Source organism: Rhodnius prolixus, unplaced genomic scaffold (assembly GCF_049639745.1).
Source record: "Rhodnius prolixus isolate KJV_2025 unplaced genomic scaffold, Rpr scaffold_5, whole genome shotgun sequence".
NCBI lineage: Eukaryota > Metazoa > Arthropoda > Insecta > Hemiptera > Reduviidae > Rhodnius > Rhodnius prolixus.
The window spans coordinates 24,225,571-24,245,601 of record NW_027411624.1 but is presented as its reverse complement, the minus strand read 5'-3'; the positions used below and the strand labels follow the sequence as shown (position 1 = coordinate 24,245,601).

The 20,031-nt window shown below is 31.6% G+C and overlaps 2 protein-coding genes across 10 annotated transcripts in view; one reads left to right on the top strand and one right to left on the bottom strand.

The window, feature by feature from the left end:
* The window catches only part of LOC141458953 (synaptotagmin-15-like), a 147,155-nt gene extending 134,685 nt beyond the window's left edge, over window positions 1-12,470 (top strand). Inside the window, exons 9-10 of the mRNA XM_074137578.1 lie at window positions 7,199-7,406; window positions 8,850-12,470. Of these exons, the coding sequence (XP_073993679.1) occupies window positions 7,199-7,406; window positions 8,850-8,977 (336 nt within the window). The 3' untranslated portion in view covers window positions 8,978-12,470. The remainder of the gene's footprint in view (window positions 1-7,198; window positions 7,407-8,849) is intronic.
* Window positions 12,471-14,315: 1,845 nt separating this feature from the next.
* Window positions 14,316-20,031, bottom strand: part of TpnC25D (Troponin C at 25D) — a 37,989-nt gene continuing 32,273 nt past the window's right edge. For all 9 annotated transcript variants that reach the window (XM_074137611.1, XM_074137609.1, XM_074137610.1 and 6 more), the window contains 4 exons: window positions 18,925-19,068; window positions 17,321-17,440; window positions 17,098-17,229; window positions 14,316-15,432 (listed from right to left, as the gene is read on the bottom strand). In XM_074137611.1, coding sequence (XP_073993712.1) covers window positions 15,404-15,432; window positions 17,098-17,229; window positions 17,321-17,440; window positions 18,925-19,068 — 425 coding nt within the window. In that variant the 3' untranslated portion in view covers window positions 14,316-15,403. The remainder of the gene's footprint in view (window positions 15,433-17,097; window positions 17,230-17,320; window positions 17,441-18,924; window positions 19,069-20,031) is intronic.

Sequence of the window (20,031 nt, the reverse complement as noted above, 5' to 3'; positions counted from 1 at the left end):
CTTAGATTGACATCACAGAAATAGCTGCAAGAACTGCACTAGTATAATCGCTGGATGCCACTGGTCCCCGTTCTTTTCTGTGATTCCCGAATGTAAGCAGAATCGTTTAACAGAGCAGTGTAGACATTTTAAGACCATTCACTCGTTGCATCGATTAAGGGAGTATTGTTTATGTTTCCTTTGTTGATTGGTATAGAATATTCTAGCATCTGTTGCTGATTATTATTAGAACTAGGAACATAGTAAGTTCTTGCTAGCTCCATATATAATGAAACCAAGACTAATTTTAATCAAAATTTCTACCTTTCAGACCTTGACTTGGCTTGTCGGCTGGCCAATCACTTTTGTTAGACATATGAGAAACAACCATTTCCACTTATGAAAATCATAATCGAAAATGGGGGTTTTATTGATAGATTTCCCACTTTTATTTGAAAATTGTAATTTATTTTTTTGAGGTATACAAATATATTAAAACTGTCCGGTAGGACAGTTGTATAAGGGTTGATCGTCAAAAACTGCACGAAAAAGCGTAACGTTGAAAAACACCCAACTTTGACAATTTTTTTCTCTTTTTCTATAAAAGATAAAATTCCCAAATTTTCTTTAAAATAAAGGGCAAACCCTCCTTTATAACTGTAATTTTTTTGCAACAACCCAGATCTAATAGGTTTCGAGAAAAAAGTTGCTAAAAATGAGCAAAAACGACTTTTTCAAAAAATGTTCTTGTTCTTGTTCTTGTTCTTCTTGTTACCTTTTTTGTAAACAACGTAGCACCTAAACGCGTGAACCGATTTTCATGAATGAGGTATCGTCCGATTCGGAATTTTATGTAGATGTGCCTTTTGGGGGTCTCGATCCTATACATGGAATGGGAGAGGAGTTAGCCCCCTTTATGCAAGGCCCCCTCCAAAATTATTATTACTAATTACTCTGTAAATCTTGGCCCGATTTTGATAAAATTTGGTAGGATGACAGGGTTAGGGCTCCCCTACGTAACATTAAAGCGGCGATCAGCTCTTACACTTGTTAAGGGGAAGTATAGCAATCGTTTCAAATTATCGACACGTGAACCGACCGAAGTGTCATTCGAATCGAAATTTTGTGCAGATTTGCACTTTAAAAGTCTCGACGCCGTGCCTCATAAGGAGGGGAGTTTGCCCCACCCAAGTAAGGCCCTTTCTAAAACTATTATTACCAATATTTCTATAACGCTTAGTACGATTTTGATAAAATTCAGCTCGAATAAGTGGTTAAAGCTCCTCTACGTTGCTGATGCTCTTGCACCTACTGAGAGCAAGTACTGCAATCGTTTAAATTATCAATGAGTGAACCGATTGAAATCAATGAATTGTCGTTCGATTAAAAAATCTTTGCCTCTTTGCCTAGAAGTACTGCAATCGCAGTTTATTTTTCTTACTCCTCTTAAAAGGAAGTACTGAAATCGCAGTTTAATTTTGCTATTTACGTACAAATACCTTCCTATGTTATTCAAAACGCTTTCTCAAAAAAATTGTTATTGAGGATGGTTTGGGGGACCGCAACTATAATCATTCTTTAAAAAGATCTCTCCATTGGTAGTTACGGTTCCGACTGAACACCTTATCAGGTTATTTTAAAAAAATCTGTAAAGCAGATATGTAACTTTGTGAAATAGACAAAAAGGAAAATCTATCCAAAAGGTACAAAAATCTCCTTAACAAAAACTTACAGTTTAAAATGTTAAGTATAAGGGTTGATTAAACGCCAAAAGGTACACAAATCAGCTAGTACCCAACATTTCATTAATACTTCATTAATATTTAAGTAATTCTACTGCATTAATTTTCATTAATAAGTTATTTTTTAGAATTTATTAGATGTCACAGACCCTTATGCTGGCCATTTTCGTCTACAAAATATATGTTCAAGTAGCACTGTAGATTGACTGTAATATCTAGTTATCTATAATAATGAAACTATTAATTACAGGTTAAAAAGAAAAACGTTACAAAAAATAAAAAAAAATTATGAGGCTAAAAAATTCAAAACTTTTTTTTAAAAGAAACTTCACCAACATACATCAATGATTTTCAAAAATCGTCGGTTTAAGTTCATTCTTCGATTAAAGTAATTGTAATTTTATGTTGTAGTCAAACGTTTGTAATAATAGGTAATAATTATCTGGCTTTATCGCAAATAATATAGTTTTCTTCAATTATATTCTCAATCTAGGTATTCATCCCACAATGTTGTATATATGTAATATAAAGTAAATAAGATATGCATATTTTTAGGGCAGCTAATTATTCCAGTATTTTACTATAAGTAAAATTAGGGGGACTAAATTAAATTACAATTGAGAAATGAATAATTGTTGTTGAATAATCTACTTGTTATTAACTGTGTGTTATTTGTGCTCACGAATATTTCGGTAAGACGAATTCAAGACAGTAGCCTACTCTAACTTTGTCTTTTTCTACTTTAACATGCATGTACATATTTATGTGATTTATCATAATTATGACAAAAAAATATTATAAATGAAGTGGCCAGCATAAGGGTCTGTGACATCTAATAAATTCTAAAAAATAACTTATTAATGAAAATTAATGCAGTAGAATTACTTAAATATTAATGAAGTATTAATGAAATGTTGGGTACTAGCTGATTTGTGTACCTTTTGGCGTTTAATCAACCCTTATACTTAACATTTTAAACTGTTGTTAAGGAGTATGTACGTATATTCGCAAATTTCCATTTTCTCCATAAAGAAGAATTAAATATTGCAAAAGAGAGTGTGAATATTATGGATAAATGTGATGCAAGATAATTTTAAAAATTCTTATTATAATTTTCATTCAAACAGCAATAGATTGAGCACGAAAGATTTGGATCTAGATCAAGAAATAGGATACCGAATGTCCCTGTAATAGACATAAAATTTTCTAATTTTATTTGCCAAGAAAAGAAAAAAAATCTAACTAATCACGCCTACATAATTATTTGTCATAAGTTTATGAATAAAACAGCGAACTAATTATATGCGAATTATTTTCAGTCTCTAAAGATAAATAGTTAATTAAAGATTTTTTATCTGAATTACCATCCTCCTTTTGATTGTCTGCCTAAAATAGCAAAGTTTGAGGTTTCTATCGTCCTGACTCATCTCAATGATATTTTGTTAATTTACTTTTCTGGAATAATACCAATGAGGGTACCTTAATTCAATGTAACTTGAGATAATTTATGTTATTAATAATTTCAGAGAAAAATTTAAATCTATTGTCAGAAGTTTTTGTATATTATTATGATGGCACATTTTTAACTTATCTAAGTTGGGATGTAAAAATACTCCGAGCACAATCGAAATACTAATTTTGGTAGCGTGAAGCCAAGCAATGCGATTTTTCTACTGATTAATTTTCTACTACCACGAGTATCAAGATTGTTTCTTGTCATTATTTATTGTTATTATTCCTTTTTACTTTTATATTTATTTTTAAAAATAAGTCTCAAGGCTTGCCTAATTTAATAGCGAACATGCTCTTGAGCTGTGGAAAGTGAATTCGCTTTAATTACTTTAGCTGGCCACCCGGTTGGAAGCGCCCCTTTCAAGGTAATAATTTTAAACTAAGCAGTATTTGGTGGCCTCAAAGCACGGCCGTTTCACTCATCTACTTGCCTGGTCACTTCAAGTCAAATGTTATCGCTAGAACCCACTGCTATGCCCTACGGCCAGTTTTCAAAATCGGCTGGATTGCTCCTCGCTATTGGTTGCATTAATTCTATTCGAAGACATCTCGTACCACAACATATGTTATACATTAGGAAAGTGCTATAATTTGGTAGTAGCATGAACATATTATTACTCAAGATCTGTTAGGTATATTAATTTTAAATGACAGATTTTATATGTGTAAGAAATTACAAGTAAATGATGGAAAGAAAATTAATAATGTCTGAGAAAAGAAACAGCTGAACAAAGTAAATGTACTTCTAACGTAACCATGGCTACAGCAAGATCTTTGACCTAGCCAAAAAATTCATTAATAAAAATGTGAATGAAGCAAAATAAATAAAAGACACGAGTTGGTGGTAAAAGGGAAACATAATTACATTCCTTTTAAATTTGATTTTAACTAAATAATCTTACTAAATATTTCTTTTTAGAAAATTCTGCTGGGAACTTACACAACTTTCTCTTATTCAGTTATTCTCTTATTCTTATTTCTCTGGTAAACATGTACGTGACATATTTTCTCCAATCTTAGTATTATCACTAAACTTTAACTAATCTACTTCGTTACTGGAGGTGTACACGTATTTATCGGTTTGACTACAAAACTATACGCAGCTAACGAATATACTATAACTGAAATGTATTATTAGATTAAGAAAATTTTGCAGTATCGGAGAGTCTACTTTAAAATAGTAAACTAATTGTAGTTTAATTCTATTGAAATTAGCACCATAAGCATCTGCCTACCTTAGCCTACAAGAAACAAGTTGATTCCATCTCTATAAAAACTGGGTCCTCGGGATTCAAGAAATTCGACGAATGCTGTTTTTTGGCTGAACTCCATTGATGAAGAAAGAAAGTTATCCTCTAAACCTGAAAAGGCATTGTGAAAACTAGGGGTCTGGAGAGTATGTTAAAAGAGGAAGGACTTCTCACTCCACCTTATCAATGTTTTGTTATTGTTTATAAAACGGAGTCATCGCAAAAGACCTCTTTGTTTCAAAACTGATACTGAATCTTCTTTCCAACCGATTGCTTTCCCTTCATTTCCCTACCCTTTTGAATTCGACGTCCATCAAATCATCAGGAATTTATTTATTTATTTACAATACGGGCAATCACCCAGTTACAATGAAATATAATTTAAAGTAACATTTAATAATAACGTATCACATAATAATTTATAGAATATACATATACACGATATGACTATATAGTACATACATATATAGTCATAGAATGTACATATATTGGAATAGAAATAAAATATAGACATACAAATCGCTTCTTAACCTTTAGACATTACCACACCTAACAGCTTTTGGACCTTTGTTTAATCATTTTAAAATACTTCAGTCTGAGTTTTTATCTCCTAAGACAGAAAGATGTATATCATACAAATCTGTGTTTGTGTAAGATTAGCAGCGCTCTTTTAAATGCACTTACTTATATTTATATATTTTGTAATTAACAGTAAATCCTAAAATTTATTCTTAATAAAGGCCCACTTTTATAAAGAACAGTTTAGAGCTATTTACTTTAAACGTCATTCCAATGTGTTTTAATTTATGTTTGCTCTCATTAAAAAATAGAATAAAAATAAATATATTTGGCAGAGAAAACAAAGATTGTTAGATTTGGCAACATCTACTGACTATACATTTGTGTGCGCGTGTAAGTGAGTGTCTATGAAGTGGTTAGCGTGCTGATTTATCTATCTACTTGTTGATTTGGACATGTTGATTCTACTTGTGTGCTCTATAGTCTACAACGTTGGCTACTTGTTTTTGCCGTTGTAGATCTTGTCTGGCTATTCTCGCAAAATACAACTTAAGGAACATTGTTCATTGATTGCCTTTTGAATTTATTTGAAATGATTTTGTCTCCTTTGTTTTCTGATTATTGAGTGATGATCTTTAATTGTGATTTCAATTCAAATGGACTTCTTTTTTTTCTGAACGAGGGACTTAATACTGTGGGGATTCATTGATGATGTTCAAGCTCCCCAATAATAAAGGACAAGTCACTGTTTTCATGAAGCAATACGTAAGGCTTTAAAATTATAGTATGAGGAAAAATATGATTGTTTATGTGTACGAGAGATAGAGAGAAATCAGTAACAAGTTCCCATTCAGTATAGTCAGTGAAAAGTTAAGTTAGTGGATCAAGGTCTAATTGCTTCAATCTTTTCACAACGCGTAAGGGTTCGCCCCATTATATTCTTGTATGTGCTGAACTTGCGCAAAGTCAGATTTATGTCGAAAACGTATTTCATTTCATGAACTTGCCTAGCATTTTTGAAAGTTGATAATTCATATACGTAAGCAATTTAAAGAAATTACTTTTCTAAGTTTACAACATATTTCGAGACATTAGAAATTAAAATCTTTTATTTAAACAACATTTTTTCATTTTGCTTTTTGTAAAAAAAAAACAACTTATGCTTCCAACCTAGATTCCTGAATAGAAAATCAAGCAAAGTCGACTGTGGAGGGTTGCTGTTGTTACAAGTGGTCGTCACAATAGTTCTAAGGGGCGTGGTGCAGTTTACTGACCGGTAAATCCCCTAAGGGATCCAGTATAATCTAACTTTATGTTCAATTTCTATAGTTTTACTGCCATTATATTTAGAAAACTGATAATGCCATCAGTGTTGAGCTATTTAATTTAAATTTATTTATTTCCATGCTTGAGCTCACTCAGCTCAGCTAAGAACTTTTGAAGGATCTGATGTTTTGAATTGATCAAAATTTTGTTCAGTAAATTTACGAAAGCTGGATTAAAAGCTTTAAAATTTTGATGGTACCATGAAGAGCATTAATGCAAACTCAATTTCCCCTTACACTAACTTTTCATTGTAGTAATTCGGAGGTACCTGGTCTCTAAAGTCCATTTGCTTGCTTTGATACTTGCTTTCATAGTGGGCGGTAAGGTTTTGTTTCGGACTATGGTTAAGAAAAAAAAAACAAAATGCTAGAGTTATATCCAAATGTTATATTATGTTCAATTCTAGTATACTTCGCTAGTTCATATTTTGTTAAATCATATCTTTAGTACTGGTAATCCTATTATTACCAGACAGAGAAACCGTCTGAATATTTACGAGAGGGTTTATTGTTCGAAAATGGAATGAGATATGAAATATTTACTTTTGCTGCTTTAGACTCCAGGATCTCATTAATGAGACTACAGTTTACATATTTAATTTTCTTTCCCTAGATCCGCTTCCGTATTAGTTGGCTCTTATAAATGGAAATGCAGCATCAAATTGTTGAATTTTCTATGTATTATAAACTTAACGCCAAATAAAATTTACAAACATTTTTTACTAAACGTCTACTTAAATTTAGTTGCTCTAGTTGTTGCGAAACCTGGTTGGTTAAAAAAATTATGTACTAAATAATAAAAGAACAAAATTTGGTGGTAGATTTGTAAATGGCTGACTTCCCCTATACTAATTACTAACATTGGTTCCAGTTCTCTGAAGAGACGAAAGAAGATAGTTACGTGAGGTTGACTTTGAACCAACATTGGCATACAGTGAAAGTGAAGAGAACTAATGTGGTTCGAGGAAGTGCAGAACCGAAATATTCTCAAGGATTTAATTTCAGGGTTCCGTCCAGCAATGTGGACGTTACCAGTCTTGCATTCCAGATATATCAACCAGCCCAAGGATATGGCAAAGGTATGGGCGTAAGTTTTAGCTAATGGACAATTTTCTTTGATAGCTCTAAAATTTTATTATTCCACTAAAATATACACCGTTTATAGAACCTTTAGATTATTCCGTTTTTACTTCTTTTTCTCGTATCCATCTAAAAGGTTTTTGTCCAAGTCAATTAACGAAATTACTCACGAGTCAATTCATTGACTTCTGAAAAAAATATTTTAACAAAAATATTGCTTTTAAGAAGCTGTGAGAATACTTAACTTTAGGATACCCACTCCCAAACCCTAAATGTCACTTAAGTGTACATTACATCACTGAGCCTTTGATTCTGTGACGTTCTAATGCTCCCATTTTTGTTCAAAGTTTTGATCTGATTTTGCAAATGCCTCTTTCAAAAAACTCCAGTATTTTGCCATAATTTATTCTGCTTTAGAAACGGTAATACAGCGTATTTTAAACTTAGCAGGGATTTATCGAATATAATAAATTAGTGTCTTAAATTGTCAATGTAATATATTTTCAAACCTAAACTAGTCTTAAAATAACATTTTTTACCATCTATAAATATATTTTTGTATATAATAAATATTTACTTTTCTTTGTGATAGTGTTTATTTTTTAAAAAAATCTATTCTTTAAGCTAAATTAATTTCCCAATTTTTCTAAATACTAAAATTAGTCTATACTTTTCATAAATCGTAAAAGAGGCTCAGACTGTCAACTTTACAATGTCAGAATAAAACAGGCTTTCCGCCTTTCACACGCTATATGGAGTCACAAAAAAAAAAATTGAAATGTGACAACATCGCATTCGGTCGATATTAACCCTTATTTTATATTTAATAATTATATTATTAATAACAGTGCATAACAAAAGTAGGCGTTTTTTATTTCTTTTATTTGAATTAGAAATAAAGAGGAACAAATGTTTGCTTTCTTTCTTTATTTTTTTTCAGCTTTGTAAAAATTATTTTAAAATGTCTTACCGCAGTAACAAAAATGTTGAAAATACCCAGTTGTCTTTCTAATTCTATTTATTGTGGTGATCCTATCTTCTTTTTTTAAATGAAAGACATTGTCCAGAGACACTTATTTAACTGGAACACCATCACAGCAATACATGCACAACAAACAAATCCTATCACTCTGGCCCAAATTGGTAGTTAGTTAAGTGTCCTGTTTTTGCCCTGACTGCTCTCTACAAAGCCCCAGCCTTACTTTATTTTTAGAAAATTAAATGCTTTTGTTTACTTCTAGTTTGTGAAACTTAGATTAGAAAGAGGGAGACATAAATGAAATACACCTTTTAGTAGAAACAGATTTTCTGTTATTTGCTATTCAGGGTTTTCAGGTCTTTGTTATCATTTACGATCGAAATCTTCTTGAAATTTGAAATGATATTAAGAATATCTTTATTTAAAGAAATGATTCTGAAAGTAAATTTAATTTTTATTTCAGACAAATTGCTTGGGAAGTGCGTGCTTGGATCCTACATGTTCGCTCGTGGTAAAGCTTTAACACATTGGAATTCTGCTTTCGCCAATCCAATGGAACAAATTCAAAACTGGCAACCTTTAACGGAGTAAAATCATGGTATCCATTCAAATCTACTGCTAATAAATAATGCGGAGCATGCTGCTACAAACGCAAAGGTTTAACTCTAAACGAAAAAAAGTAACAGGTGTTTCAAGAGATAAAAAGTTAAAAATTAAAATTTTGCAATAAGTTTATAAATATTTCCTTTGTGATGTTAAATTTTATTTTATATATTAGATTTTTGTATATATTTTGGAGTATTAATAATAATTTATTAGAAAGTACAATGTTTTATCCAACATGTCTATTTGTTTTCATCGGAATGCCAATATGTGCAATGAATGTATCCACTTACAGGCCAAAGAAATCTACCGGTATTGTCGTGTGGTATTTAAAAAAACAAGAACTCTTAAGATGTCTAGTGTGACATTCTAGTTAGACAATCTCAAGTCTGAGAAAAACAGTGACTGATAACACATTACCAATTTTTACAAGATGACCACTTATACTTGTGTTTTGACACGATTTTGACAAGAAGTTTTGCCCTGTTGTGTAAAATTCAAATTTACTTTCTGTATTTTGCAGCTTATTTTTGTGAATAAAAAAATATTATAAAGTTACCTGATTTTTTCCGTCCGTTGAATTCAAGAATTCTTTTGCAGAATTGGAGCCGTTTTTTTTGAGGATGGCATAACGCTTGCGTGGATATTTTTCCTTAAATAAACAAAAATCAAGAAAACATCTTTAAATAAATTTAAACGCGAGTAAGATAAATGTTTGATTTTTGCATTAACGGAGAGTAAGTGGAATTTTCGGAGATTTTTGTTAATTTTTTTTGTATAGCTGAATACGATTTTCTATATATTATGTTTCTTTTTGTGAAAATATTTATATTTTTTAATACTTTTATTTATGTACTAGTTAAAAGGCAAAAAATGCAACGTTAGTAATGTTTATTAGCATTACTTTCGTAACAATAACTGAATTTTTCTACTTCCTTTTTTGCTAATATTCCTTGAAGAGTAGTATTCATGAGTTTATTTAGAAAGAGTTTGATAGTCAACTTCTTTATTTAGGACTGGTCATCATCGGATGTTATTGGCTCCAGGTGGTTTCTGAATGAACAGACGACCAGGCAGTAGAATTCTCTCATTAGGGACAACAGAAGAATAAAGGAAAAGCACAAAAGCTTTCTAAAGCAAATCTAAGGATAACCTGCTGGACTTTAACTCTAGACTCCCAAATAGGCATGGGGTCTATTTCGCTATTATTGAGCTATGTCTTCCCCTTATTAAAATTAATATATTTTCGCCATTACAACCCTTGAAAAGGCCTAATTCGTCCGTTGTAAAGGACGACCAAACTCTGCATTGCGAAGAGATCCCTCAGTACCATTCAGTTGCCCCGACGTCAAATCAAAAGAGCTCTAAAGATTTATAAAAGTCCGAACTCATAAGCGACAGTGTGAAGGGTAACAGCTTAATCTAGGATAGCATCAAGCTATCCCAGCGTAAGATCCTAAACGTAACCTCCTCGCATCCTAGACAATCTTTCACAGGATGGATATGTGTATAAGCCCCATTTTGTAGAGTTGCACAGTGTCCCGTAAGACATCTGACCAGGTGTCTTGAAGGAAGTTCGGAGAAAAGCCATTTGAAGCATCTTTTAGCAACCCACAAATCTCTTCCTAAAGGAATCAAACAAAGCCTAAGCCTCCAAACTCGACTCGTTAACAGCTGGTTCGAGATAATTAGGGAATGTAAAACTCCCGTTATATTCAAACAAAGAAGAACTTCTTTAGTAAGCAGCTAACCCTGCCAGTCTTCTGGAGCATACCAGTATCGAGTGGGAAAAACGACTTCTGCGCCTTTAACGCGGCGTGACTATTCGTTGAAAACCCCTTTCACTAGAGAACTAATTGCGAGTCTGCTCAACGGAAACGTAACCTCAGCCAGGAAGAAATAGCCCCTCCTAGAGGCGTTACCAAGTGATAACCCAATTTTAAGTAGACCGCTGCTCTAGACGCCTGTCATTCCCGTGAAACACCTATATATTTTTAAGTTAATTTACCAGATTGACCGATCGTTATAATCAGTCCTCCAAGAAAGGAGCCTTATATTGTAAGTGGATAAGATTTTTTATTAAACAGCTTGCTGCGATAAATAGATGAATTTCCATACAGCATAATCTGACTGTATAATTCTGTAAGTGGCTTTCATTACTACCTCCACAAAAAGAGGTGTAATTCTTAGCAAAGTTTACATAGCAGTTGGTACACTGGTCACCATCAGGTTGAATCTCACGAAGCTGTCTATCGGAGTTTAACTCTTCCTTTTGGAGTTACAGTGAGTAGACAGTTTCAAAAGCACTCTGAGAAGAGCAGATATTTTGTTTTTATTTCTTTTAATAAAAGAGAAGGAAAGAATTAGCTAAGCGGCTATAGAAATGGACCCTCCCTGCTTCGTTACCAGTTGGTTGTCCTTAGATTTTCTCTTTAATGAGCCATTATAGCTTATCTTCGTGATTTCTGTAGAGAGGGCCGTGCAGCGCACTGTGAAAGCAGGCTCTAGACGCTTAGAATCTCAGTTGTTTCTCGCCTTACAGTAAAATTATTATTATAAAAATTAGACATTTCTAGTGATAGAATGACCTCTCTATTGAACATAATGAATTTTTTTTTTGTATGTATAATTTTTTTTTTTTACATTGTGCAAAGTATTCACCAACACCAAGCAGTATGTTGGGCTCCATAATATAAAATAGAATCTTAAAAGCTTATACTAAAACATCTTAAGCAGTTGATAAAATAAGTTTAAAATTGTAAATAACCTGTAAACTAAATTTTTTTTTGTAGTTAATTGGGTCAGATATTATAAATTAATTATAAGCTAATGTAAATAGTCTATATATAACATGCTGATAAAAAGAAGTAATTTAAATTATATGCATCAAATTATTTGGCATTGAAATCTTTATTTTATTGAAATATATTATTATAATTTGTTATTTGTTTTTTTTCCGCTTCGTTTTATTGGTAATTGAACTATATTTTCGCATTGCGAAGAATAATATCACCGAATAACTTTGCAGCTTACAGGTGTATATGTAAAGATAATAATTTGATTCTTCAAATAAAAAGTTTTATTTGATCGCCGATTATGATTTTGTTTGTATACATATAAGTCTGCTCCCTTTAGTGATATCCGGGACTGTAAGATGTGAAAATTAGAAATCTAATTGAAAGAACTTTAAATTAAAAGATGGTTAAAATGGAGACTCTTTAATATAATGACATACTTTAACAAAAATATAATAACAAAAAAGTTGTGAATAATTGTATTGTGCTAATTAATGCATCGACTGATATTAACATTGCACCAACCAGTTAATGCTATCACATGATTAGTGTAATTAGAGAATTATTTTAAATAATAAACAAATAGCATTGTGTATACATAGTTGAGACGGGCCTAATGTGTTCCCGAACTAATAAATAATATGTAGTATTTAGTTGTTAACTGTTTATTTTTTTATTTATTTTTTTTTAAAGAATTATTGTCACTATTAAAGAAGAATAAATACTTTCTTTTTTTTTTTTTTTTGTAAAATATTTGTAAGTTGTATGATAGCAAACAGCAGAACAATAGAAATTAGTACAACATATTTATATGTATTAAGAAAAATGTCACAAATAAAAACCTTATTTAATACAACGCTTGCATTGGTTTAGTTTTGTTCAAATGAGTGTAATTTTTACTCTTTAGCGTGCGCGTGAAGTATTAAACACATTAAAGCTAATAGTACCACTATATACTTGTTAATAAAAAATTCTTAAATACATATCATGATCATATCTTCCCATTGTAACAGAAAGTTTCTTTTATTTCAATCAGAGACGTTATCTCCATTGGAGCAAAATCGCACAAGGTTGCTTCCAATTACATAGTTCTTTATAAGTAAAACGAAAATTTGGTATATCCATTTCTTTATTCTTGCTGGGGCGGGTGTTAGTCTAGTGATTTTGAGCGTGGCTTTGTAAGTGGGAGATCCCCAGTTCGAATCCCGTGTATTTTTATTTGTTAGAATAAATTGTTTATAGTAAAGTATGAGCTTCCGCCTCCGTCAACGATATCTAAATGATAGTTGGACGTTTAGCCCCGCCTTAAAAAATAGGCGATTACTTGCTGTGATGGCTCGAGCCCCAACTGAGCTATTTGTCGTCTTGTATAATTTTTAATTTCTATTTTAGTCATAGTCAGATTCTGAATAAAGTTCATTCATTTGGATTATAAATTTAATCGATCTTAATGTTAGTTTTTTTTTTTGTGAAACATATTTTGTTTCTGCTTTTCCGATTCATTTTGTTTGATGATACAAATGAATTTTGCACATCAAAATTTGTGTACATTGCACCTTTTCCAATACATTGCTAACCTCTGGAAACGTTTTTCTATTACAGTCAGGACTATTCATGAATGAATAGTGAACTTAAAGGGCTTTTAGGAACAGAAAATTCTTAGGCTTAAGAAGGATTCGAACAGCTAACCGAGTGCACTTACCTTTCCACTAGAACCTAATGTTTCAGTAAAAAAGCAACTCCAAATATAAAGGCTTTTAGGAAGCAGACACAGATGAGAGATTTTTTTTATATGATGAAGAAATAAGCTTTGCTTTGCTGCGGATGAAATTTGGATTTTCATCTACTTCATCTCAAATGTTGAATAAAAAACAAATTTTACTTTCGGTAATATCTATTTTCAACAATGGTTGGCAGCTTTTTAAAAACTTAATTAACACAACACAGGTCATTTTGTATTAGAGACTACATTGGCAGTTTCATTCGTATGAAAAAACTGGGTAGAATTACTAACTTGTCTTGAACAATATGTAGATTGCAATTAGAATTATTATAGGTCCGTGATTTGCAGAAATGATGGTCAATATAATTTGGTAATCTACATATACTAAGCTGTAATACGTATTGTGCCTTTTCGATCTTGCAGCCACTCAGTTATTTTCTTTTAAAGAAATAAGATCCTAGGAAAGAGTTTTGATTATAATAACATTATAGTAAATTATTGGAATCATATTTATTTGGCATTAAAGTAGAGTATAATGTATATTTTGAATAGGAGTGAAATCAAACAATATTCAATATTTTGTTTTGTCGAAAGATAATAGTATTTGAAATTAAATAAGTATGAAAACGTTACACATGAAAACGAATGAGGAGCTTATTTCCAAACAGGGCCTTCTCCTACTATCATTTTTATATATAATATATAATAAATTTATAATATTCATGACAATCACTTATATTTTTAATGTATTTGTTTCAAACTACTTATTCACTTGATTTTAAACATGTTCCAATATGAAGAAAACGTGGATTAACAGACACTTATAGTCAGTTAAAGGACATTTTTGTTAAAGCTTAATTTAAAAATACTAAGCTTTCCATATAAATAGCTCATTTTATATTAATTAAACTATTGGAAAAGTAAAATCGAACAAAATTTTTAATAAATTTGTCACCACATTACATTCGGAAATCCGTTTCTTCTGGAATCTTGTTTTATTTTTTAACAGAAACCTTTTTCTAAAAGAATGCATGCTCAGCTGCACATAGTTTATTTGGAGTTCAACTTCAACAGTATTTGAGAGTGCTCTTGATTCCTCACTTTCGTAAATCTTAATGTTTAATGATATTATTTACGTCACATAACTTAATCCATTAAAATCTGCAGACATCAATTAACAGAACAATGCTTGGACACAAAAAAAATCTTTGCTTGCAATCAACCGCGATAGTACTTAGTGCAAGCTTTCTTCCTGCGCATTTACAACTAACTAGAAGTTGGTTTGAACCCTTCTGCGAATCTAAAATTACTCTGGCTATGAAACATATCGTTCTCCCATTTAACCACTTTGAATATATAATGCAGTTGTTGTAAGAAGTTTCACACTTATTAAAACTGTTACAACTTATTTTTCAAAAACACTCTGATTATGGAAATGGTGATTATAACGTCAGTCTCCGAAAGAAAGTTAATTTAATTGCATTTCCTGTAGAGAGTGCTACCACTGGGTAGTTTCTCTCCTCCTGCTCTTCACGTACCAATTAATCTTAGTACTTCCTGATTTACTTATTGTGTATATGTGTATACAGATTGTAGATAACTTAATAAATTATAAAAAAAAATAATTGTGATTCACTTAGTGGTAGTTTTCTTGTTCAGAGAAGAGATACTTTGTAAAGATTTTCCCGGGTGATTTCAAGTTTTATTTAGATAAGCTTTAAAAATTAAATGTAAAAATCTTAACATCGAAAATATGATGTACTTATTAGAACAGGAGATGCATCTTTTGGAAACAAACTCCTCAAAAATGATTTACATTTCCTTTAAATAATTGTTCCATCCTATAACCCGAAGATGGTACATAATTTGTCATTCAAGTAATGATGAGGTCGCTTGCTATTCTCCAGTCATCATTTCCATAAATTCTGAAACAAAATTACAAGTTAAGGCAAACTTATTGAAAATAATGGAGAGTAAAGAGGTTTAAAAAGGACGATGGTTCACTGAACTGGCATTTCTGAGGAAATGCTGCTGGAAATAGAAGAGAAACGCTAGGAATTTTATAATAGGAGAAAATTTCTGCTACAGTATCTATCTACATTGCTGAAGTCATATGTTTTAGTTCTTTAAAGGCCATGGTAACCTGCACACAAGTTTGTGCCGCAAGGGGATGAAGGAATTGCTCCTGTTATAATGGAGAAAGGAACGCGGAGCTTATAAAAATCTGTTGTGCGCTGGAAGATGCCCTACTTTTTATATTGTAGGATCACAATGTTGAACGGCTATGCTCCAATAGATTTCTCGGAGTGGAATGACGAACGGAACGGTTGGCTTCTGGCGTAGAAATACAAATTTGTAGAAGGATTGTTTGCAAATAAAAGTTAGACCAAAAAGGCAAAAAAAAAAAGTTTCTATCTCATTGCCTATTCAACATTCTTTCACTAGTGTTGGGCTACATTTGGGGCTACCCTTTGGTTCCTTTAATAGTTAAGAATTTTTTTATTTTTTTTTAATTCTCTAAATTAGCTTTCAATAATTTCTTATTAAATTTCTTATTTAGTTATTTACCATTTTCTTAAATCCTTTCGCTTTTAGTTCAATTTAAAATTGGATTTAATAAAAACGATTAAATGAAGTAGGAGGAGAAGTAAATTATTGAGTTGGCAAGCGTAAAAGAATGTCATTCAAGGAATGTTGTTTATAAATAGTAATTCTTGTGATTACTTCTCCTTTAACTAACTGGGATTCATCAGTTCAGAGGGGCGTATTTTGCCGAGGATATTAATCTAAATATGGACCTAATGTTTATGTGTGCTGTTTTCCAAGATTTGCTTTTTTAAAGTATTTACGCAATTTTAAATGTAATCTAACTGTAGAAATAGGAGACAATCCTCGCATAATTCTAGTAATTCTAATATGTGAACTGTTCTGTCACAATTTTATTTTAGCCCAATTATTCTTATTTCTCTACATTCTTTACTATTTTTAATTCGAGTAAAATTTAGCTCTCTTTTTTTAAATGCCAAAAGAGATCACTTTTTCTGAATATTCACTTTCAAAGCGAGTTTCTTACTGTAAGCTCGTTTATATGTTTGTAGCGAAACATAAATTCTGTGTTATAGTCAGAATAATGTTACTGAGCTGAAGATTTTTAATCAGCAGATACACTCTTTTTCCATTTAAGCGAGTTTTATTTTATTTTTTGTTCTTATAGTATGTGTATTAGTTAATAATAATTATTGAAGATCTTTAACCTGAATAATTTTTTTAAGAGAATATGTTTACTCTAAATATGCCCTTTGAAATTAGTGTTTGTGGCTAAAAATTTTGCATGGCACTCTTACTTATAAATTCTCCTTTTCAGTTAAACGATTTCCCTTGAATTTAAACGAATTTCCTTGGAGCTTGATTACTGAACATTTCACTTAAGAGGCAAACTTTAGCTTTCAGAAATCTTCTAAAAATTTGTGAACCTTAAGTAACAAGTACTTGAAATAATTTTATATAAAGATTCCTAATTCCGGATGATACTGCAACTTTATATAAATCGCAACTTATAATTTTTTACTTCAGTGAACTATTATGCTTACCATCAAAGTCGACAGTACCAGAACCGTCAGTGTCTATTTCTTGAATAATCCCATCCAAATCGTCTGAGGTCAGTTTATCATCTAATGCTGCCAATATTTCCCGCAATGTCGCTGTAGTTATGTAACCATTTCCTTTTATTTTGTAAAAAAAATAATATAAATATTTAAATTAATTTTCGAATTTCCATAATAGTATCTGATATGTTTGTTCAAAGTTTAATACCTTCCCTATCGTATAGCCTAAAGGCTTCTTTAAGTTCTTCTTGCATTGCTTCAGCATCTTCTTCTTCTAAAAAGTGTGCAACAACTTCACAGAAGCCATCAAAATTTACTTTCCCATGTCCTAAGGTGAAATGAAACAACTTTAAGAACTCATTGATTTCACACTCAGACTAAACAGAATGTAAAACAGTTTTGATTGACAGTCGTACCACCTTGGCGCAATGGTGGAAAGAACTACAGCGTTTCGTAAGCTTTTGAAAAATAGTTACCACTAATTATGAGACGAACCATTACTCTCCCTTTACACTACACATTAGTGTCACAACGGACTAGTCATTATTCTGAATTTTTGGCCAATCCGAAAAATGATAAGTCATTAGTCTTTATCCGTTCTGATTACTATCTATTATTAGCCATTTCGAAATGAAATAAAATAAGATTTAAAAATGGAATCAACTCCATGGTCTTCTTGATAAGATCACGGTTTCAAAAACATCATTTTTAGAGATAATTAATCCAAGATTACCAACGACTGACAGGCTGAATGTACAGAAGGCAACATTTACGTGGTGGAGTGGAAGTTTACTTTCACCATTTCCAGATAGCTTTTCAATAGGAACGTTGCAATTTCTATAGATAAGTTACAGTCACAAATTTTGTAGTTAGTGAACTAGTCAATCTAAATGTTAAAAGCAGTAATTTTGAGTGTCTCCATAGCGATCATTGCATAACTATAAGGGGTCACATCTGAAATGGTAAATTGCTCAGTCTTCAGAATAATGGGAGACATTCAGAAGGGTCACCCTGCATTGGAAGAGAACGACACATTGCGGTCTCGCCGGTAACGAAGAGGCACACACTCAATCCGTACGGCCTCTGCAACGGTGTCTTTCCAAAGAAAATAGACGACATATATAGAAAATAGGCATATACGAGCAAAAGGCATACGAGAACGTATACAGCATTTAAGCCTATGGCGTAGGAACAGAAGAAAAGGTATCAACTTCGATTAAACCATTCACTGCAGCTGGTGGTTGCTAAAGCATCTGCATGGAAAGCCTTTTATTAATTAACCTTATCAATTTTTGCATATCAATAGGCTTCTGTTAGTGACACTGCTACACTTCAGCAAACATATTTTAAAATGCATCTAAGATCAGTTTAACTTTTGAGTAACTTCAAATCTCTTTAAATAAAAGAACCTGGTGATTAGCAAATGATTAAAAAAAAACACTAATGATTAAACCACCAGATAGATCCAGACTGTCCGTCAATTAATTAGTTCTGCTTAATTATTATTAATATTCATTCGTATAAGAGAATCAGTCATTTTGTGACAAGATATGTTTTTTTCTTCATCAATCATTTTGATCCAAAATTAGTCACGTCATTGGTAATACATGTGTATATATAGCTGCGCTTTTTTTGTATGGAAGTAAGACGTGAAGTTTAGCAAAAAAAAAAAAAAACTAAAATTTTGACAATAATTCAAAACTTAAAAACAAATAAAATGTCAACCAGAACTGTTTCCAACCTTTTTTTTAATCAAAAGTATAGAAATAAATAAGCGTTCCTAACAACAAGTTAACATTAACTGAAACAAACCTTCAGAATCGACTTCTTTTATTATTTTATTTAATTCTCCATCGTCAAATATTTGTCCCATTGAATTCAGAATTGTTGAAATTTTCATTGTATCTATGAAACCACATTTCGTTGTGTCAAACATTTGAAATGCTTTCCTCAGCACTGAAATTAAATATAATTAAATTTACTTATTGCCATAATTAAACGCGAATAAAGTTTAAGAAATGGTTTCGTATCATCTAACGGCGTATGTTATTTGAAATATGTTATTAATCGTAAGGAAGATTCCCAAATGAAATAATACGAGTACCTTGTAAAGTATACTATGCCATTTTCGGCTACCTACGTCGTTTACGGCCACCTTAAATAGACAAAATAAGTAACTTGTTCACTATAGATATATAAGTTTCAATAAATAATACTAACCTTAACGTTGTAATCATACTAAACTCAATAGTTGGAATTTTATTTTATTTTGTGGAAATTGTGGAAAATCTCTTTGTTTTACTTCAGGTGCGGTACAAAATCGAAAAGGACGCCCTTTAAAGTTCATCATTTAAACTCATCGGAAGCACTGTCATTTTGTAAAAGCAGCTTTTAAAAAATCCCATGAATCCGATTATTGTTGATCTTTTGGCAACATCTTTAAGAAAGACTGTATTATCCCAAACTGTAAGAAACTGTCTTTACCAAACAAGCATTGAAACTAGGCGTTTTAGAAGAACCTTTTTCTGAGTAAAGTGAAAATGAAAAAACGATTAGACTTGACTGTCAGTTATAAAGGACAAGCTTTTTAGATTTGAAAAAGGTAGTATAGTTAAATGACAGCAAGTTTGAGGTTTTCCCTGTGTCTTCACTGTATGAAGATAAAAATCACGAGATTGAATGCTAATATTGTTCCTCACATGGTGGAAGTATTATGGATCAAAGGTTGCATAGCATGAAATCGTATAGAAAGTTTAAAAGTTTACTAAAAGTACAATGACAGCAAAATGCAGGACAATGATCCGAAACTTGCTGCCATCATTCCTTGGGAGTGGCTTCTGTACCATACTCTATGAAGGCTGATTACTCCACCCATATCACTACTTAGCTACCCTGTAGAAAATTTGTGATATTTATTGG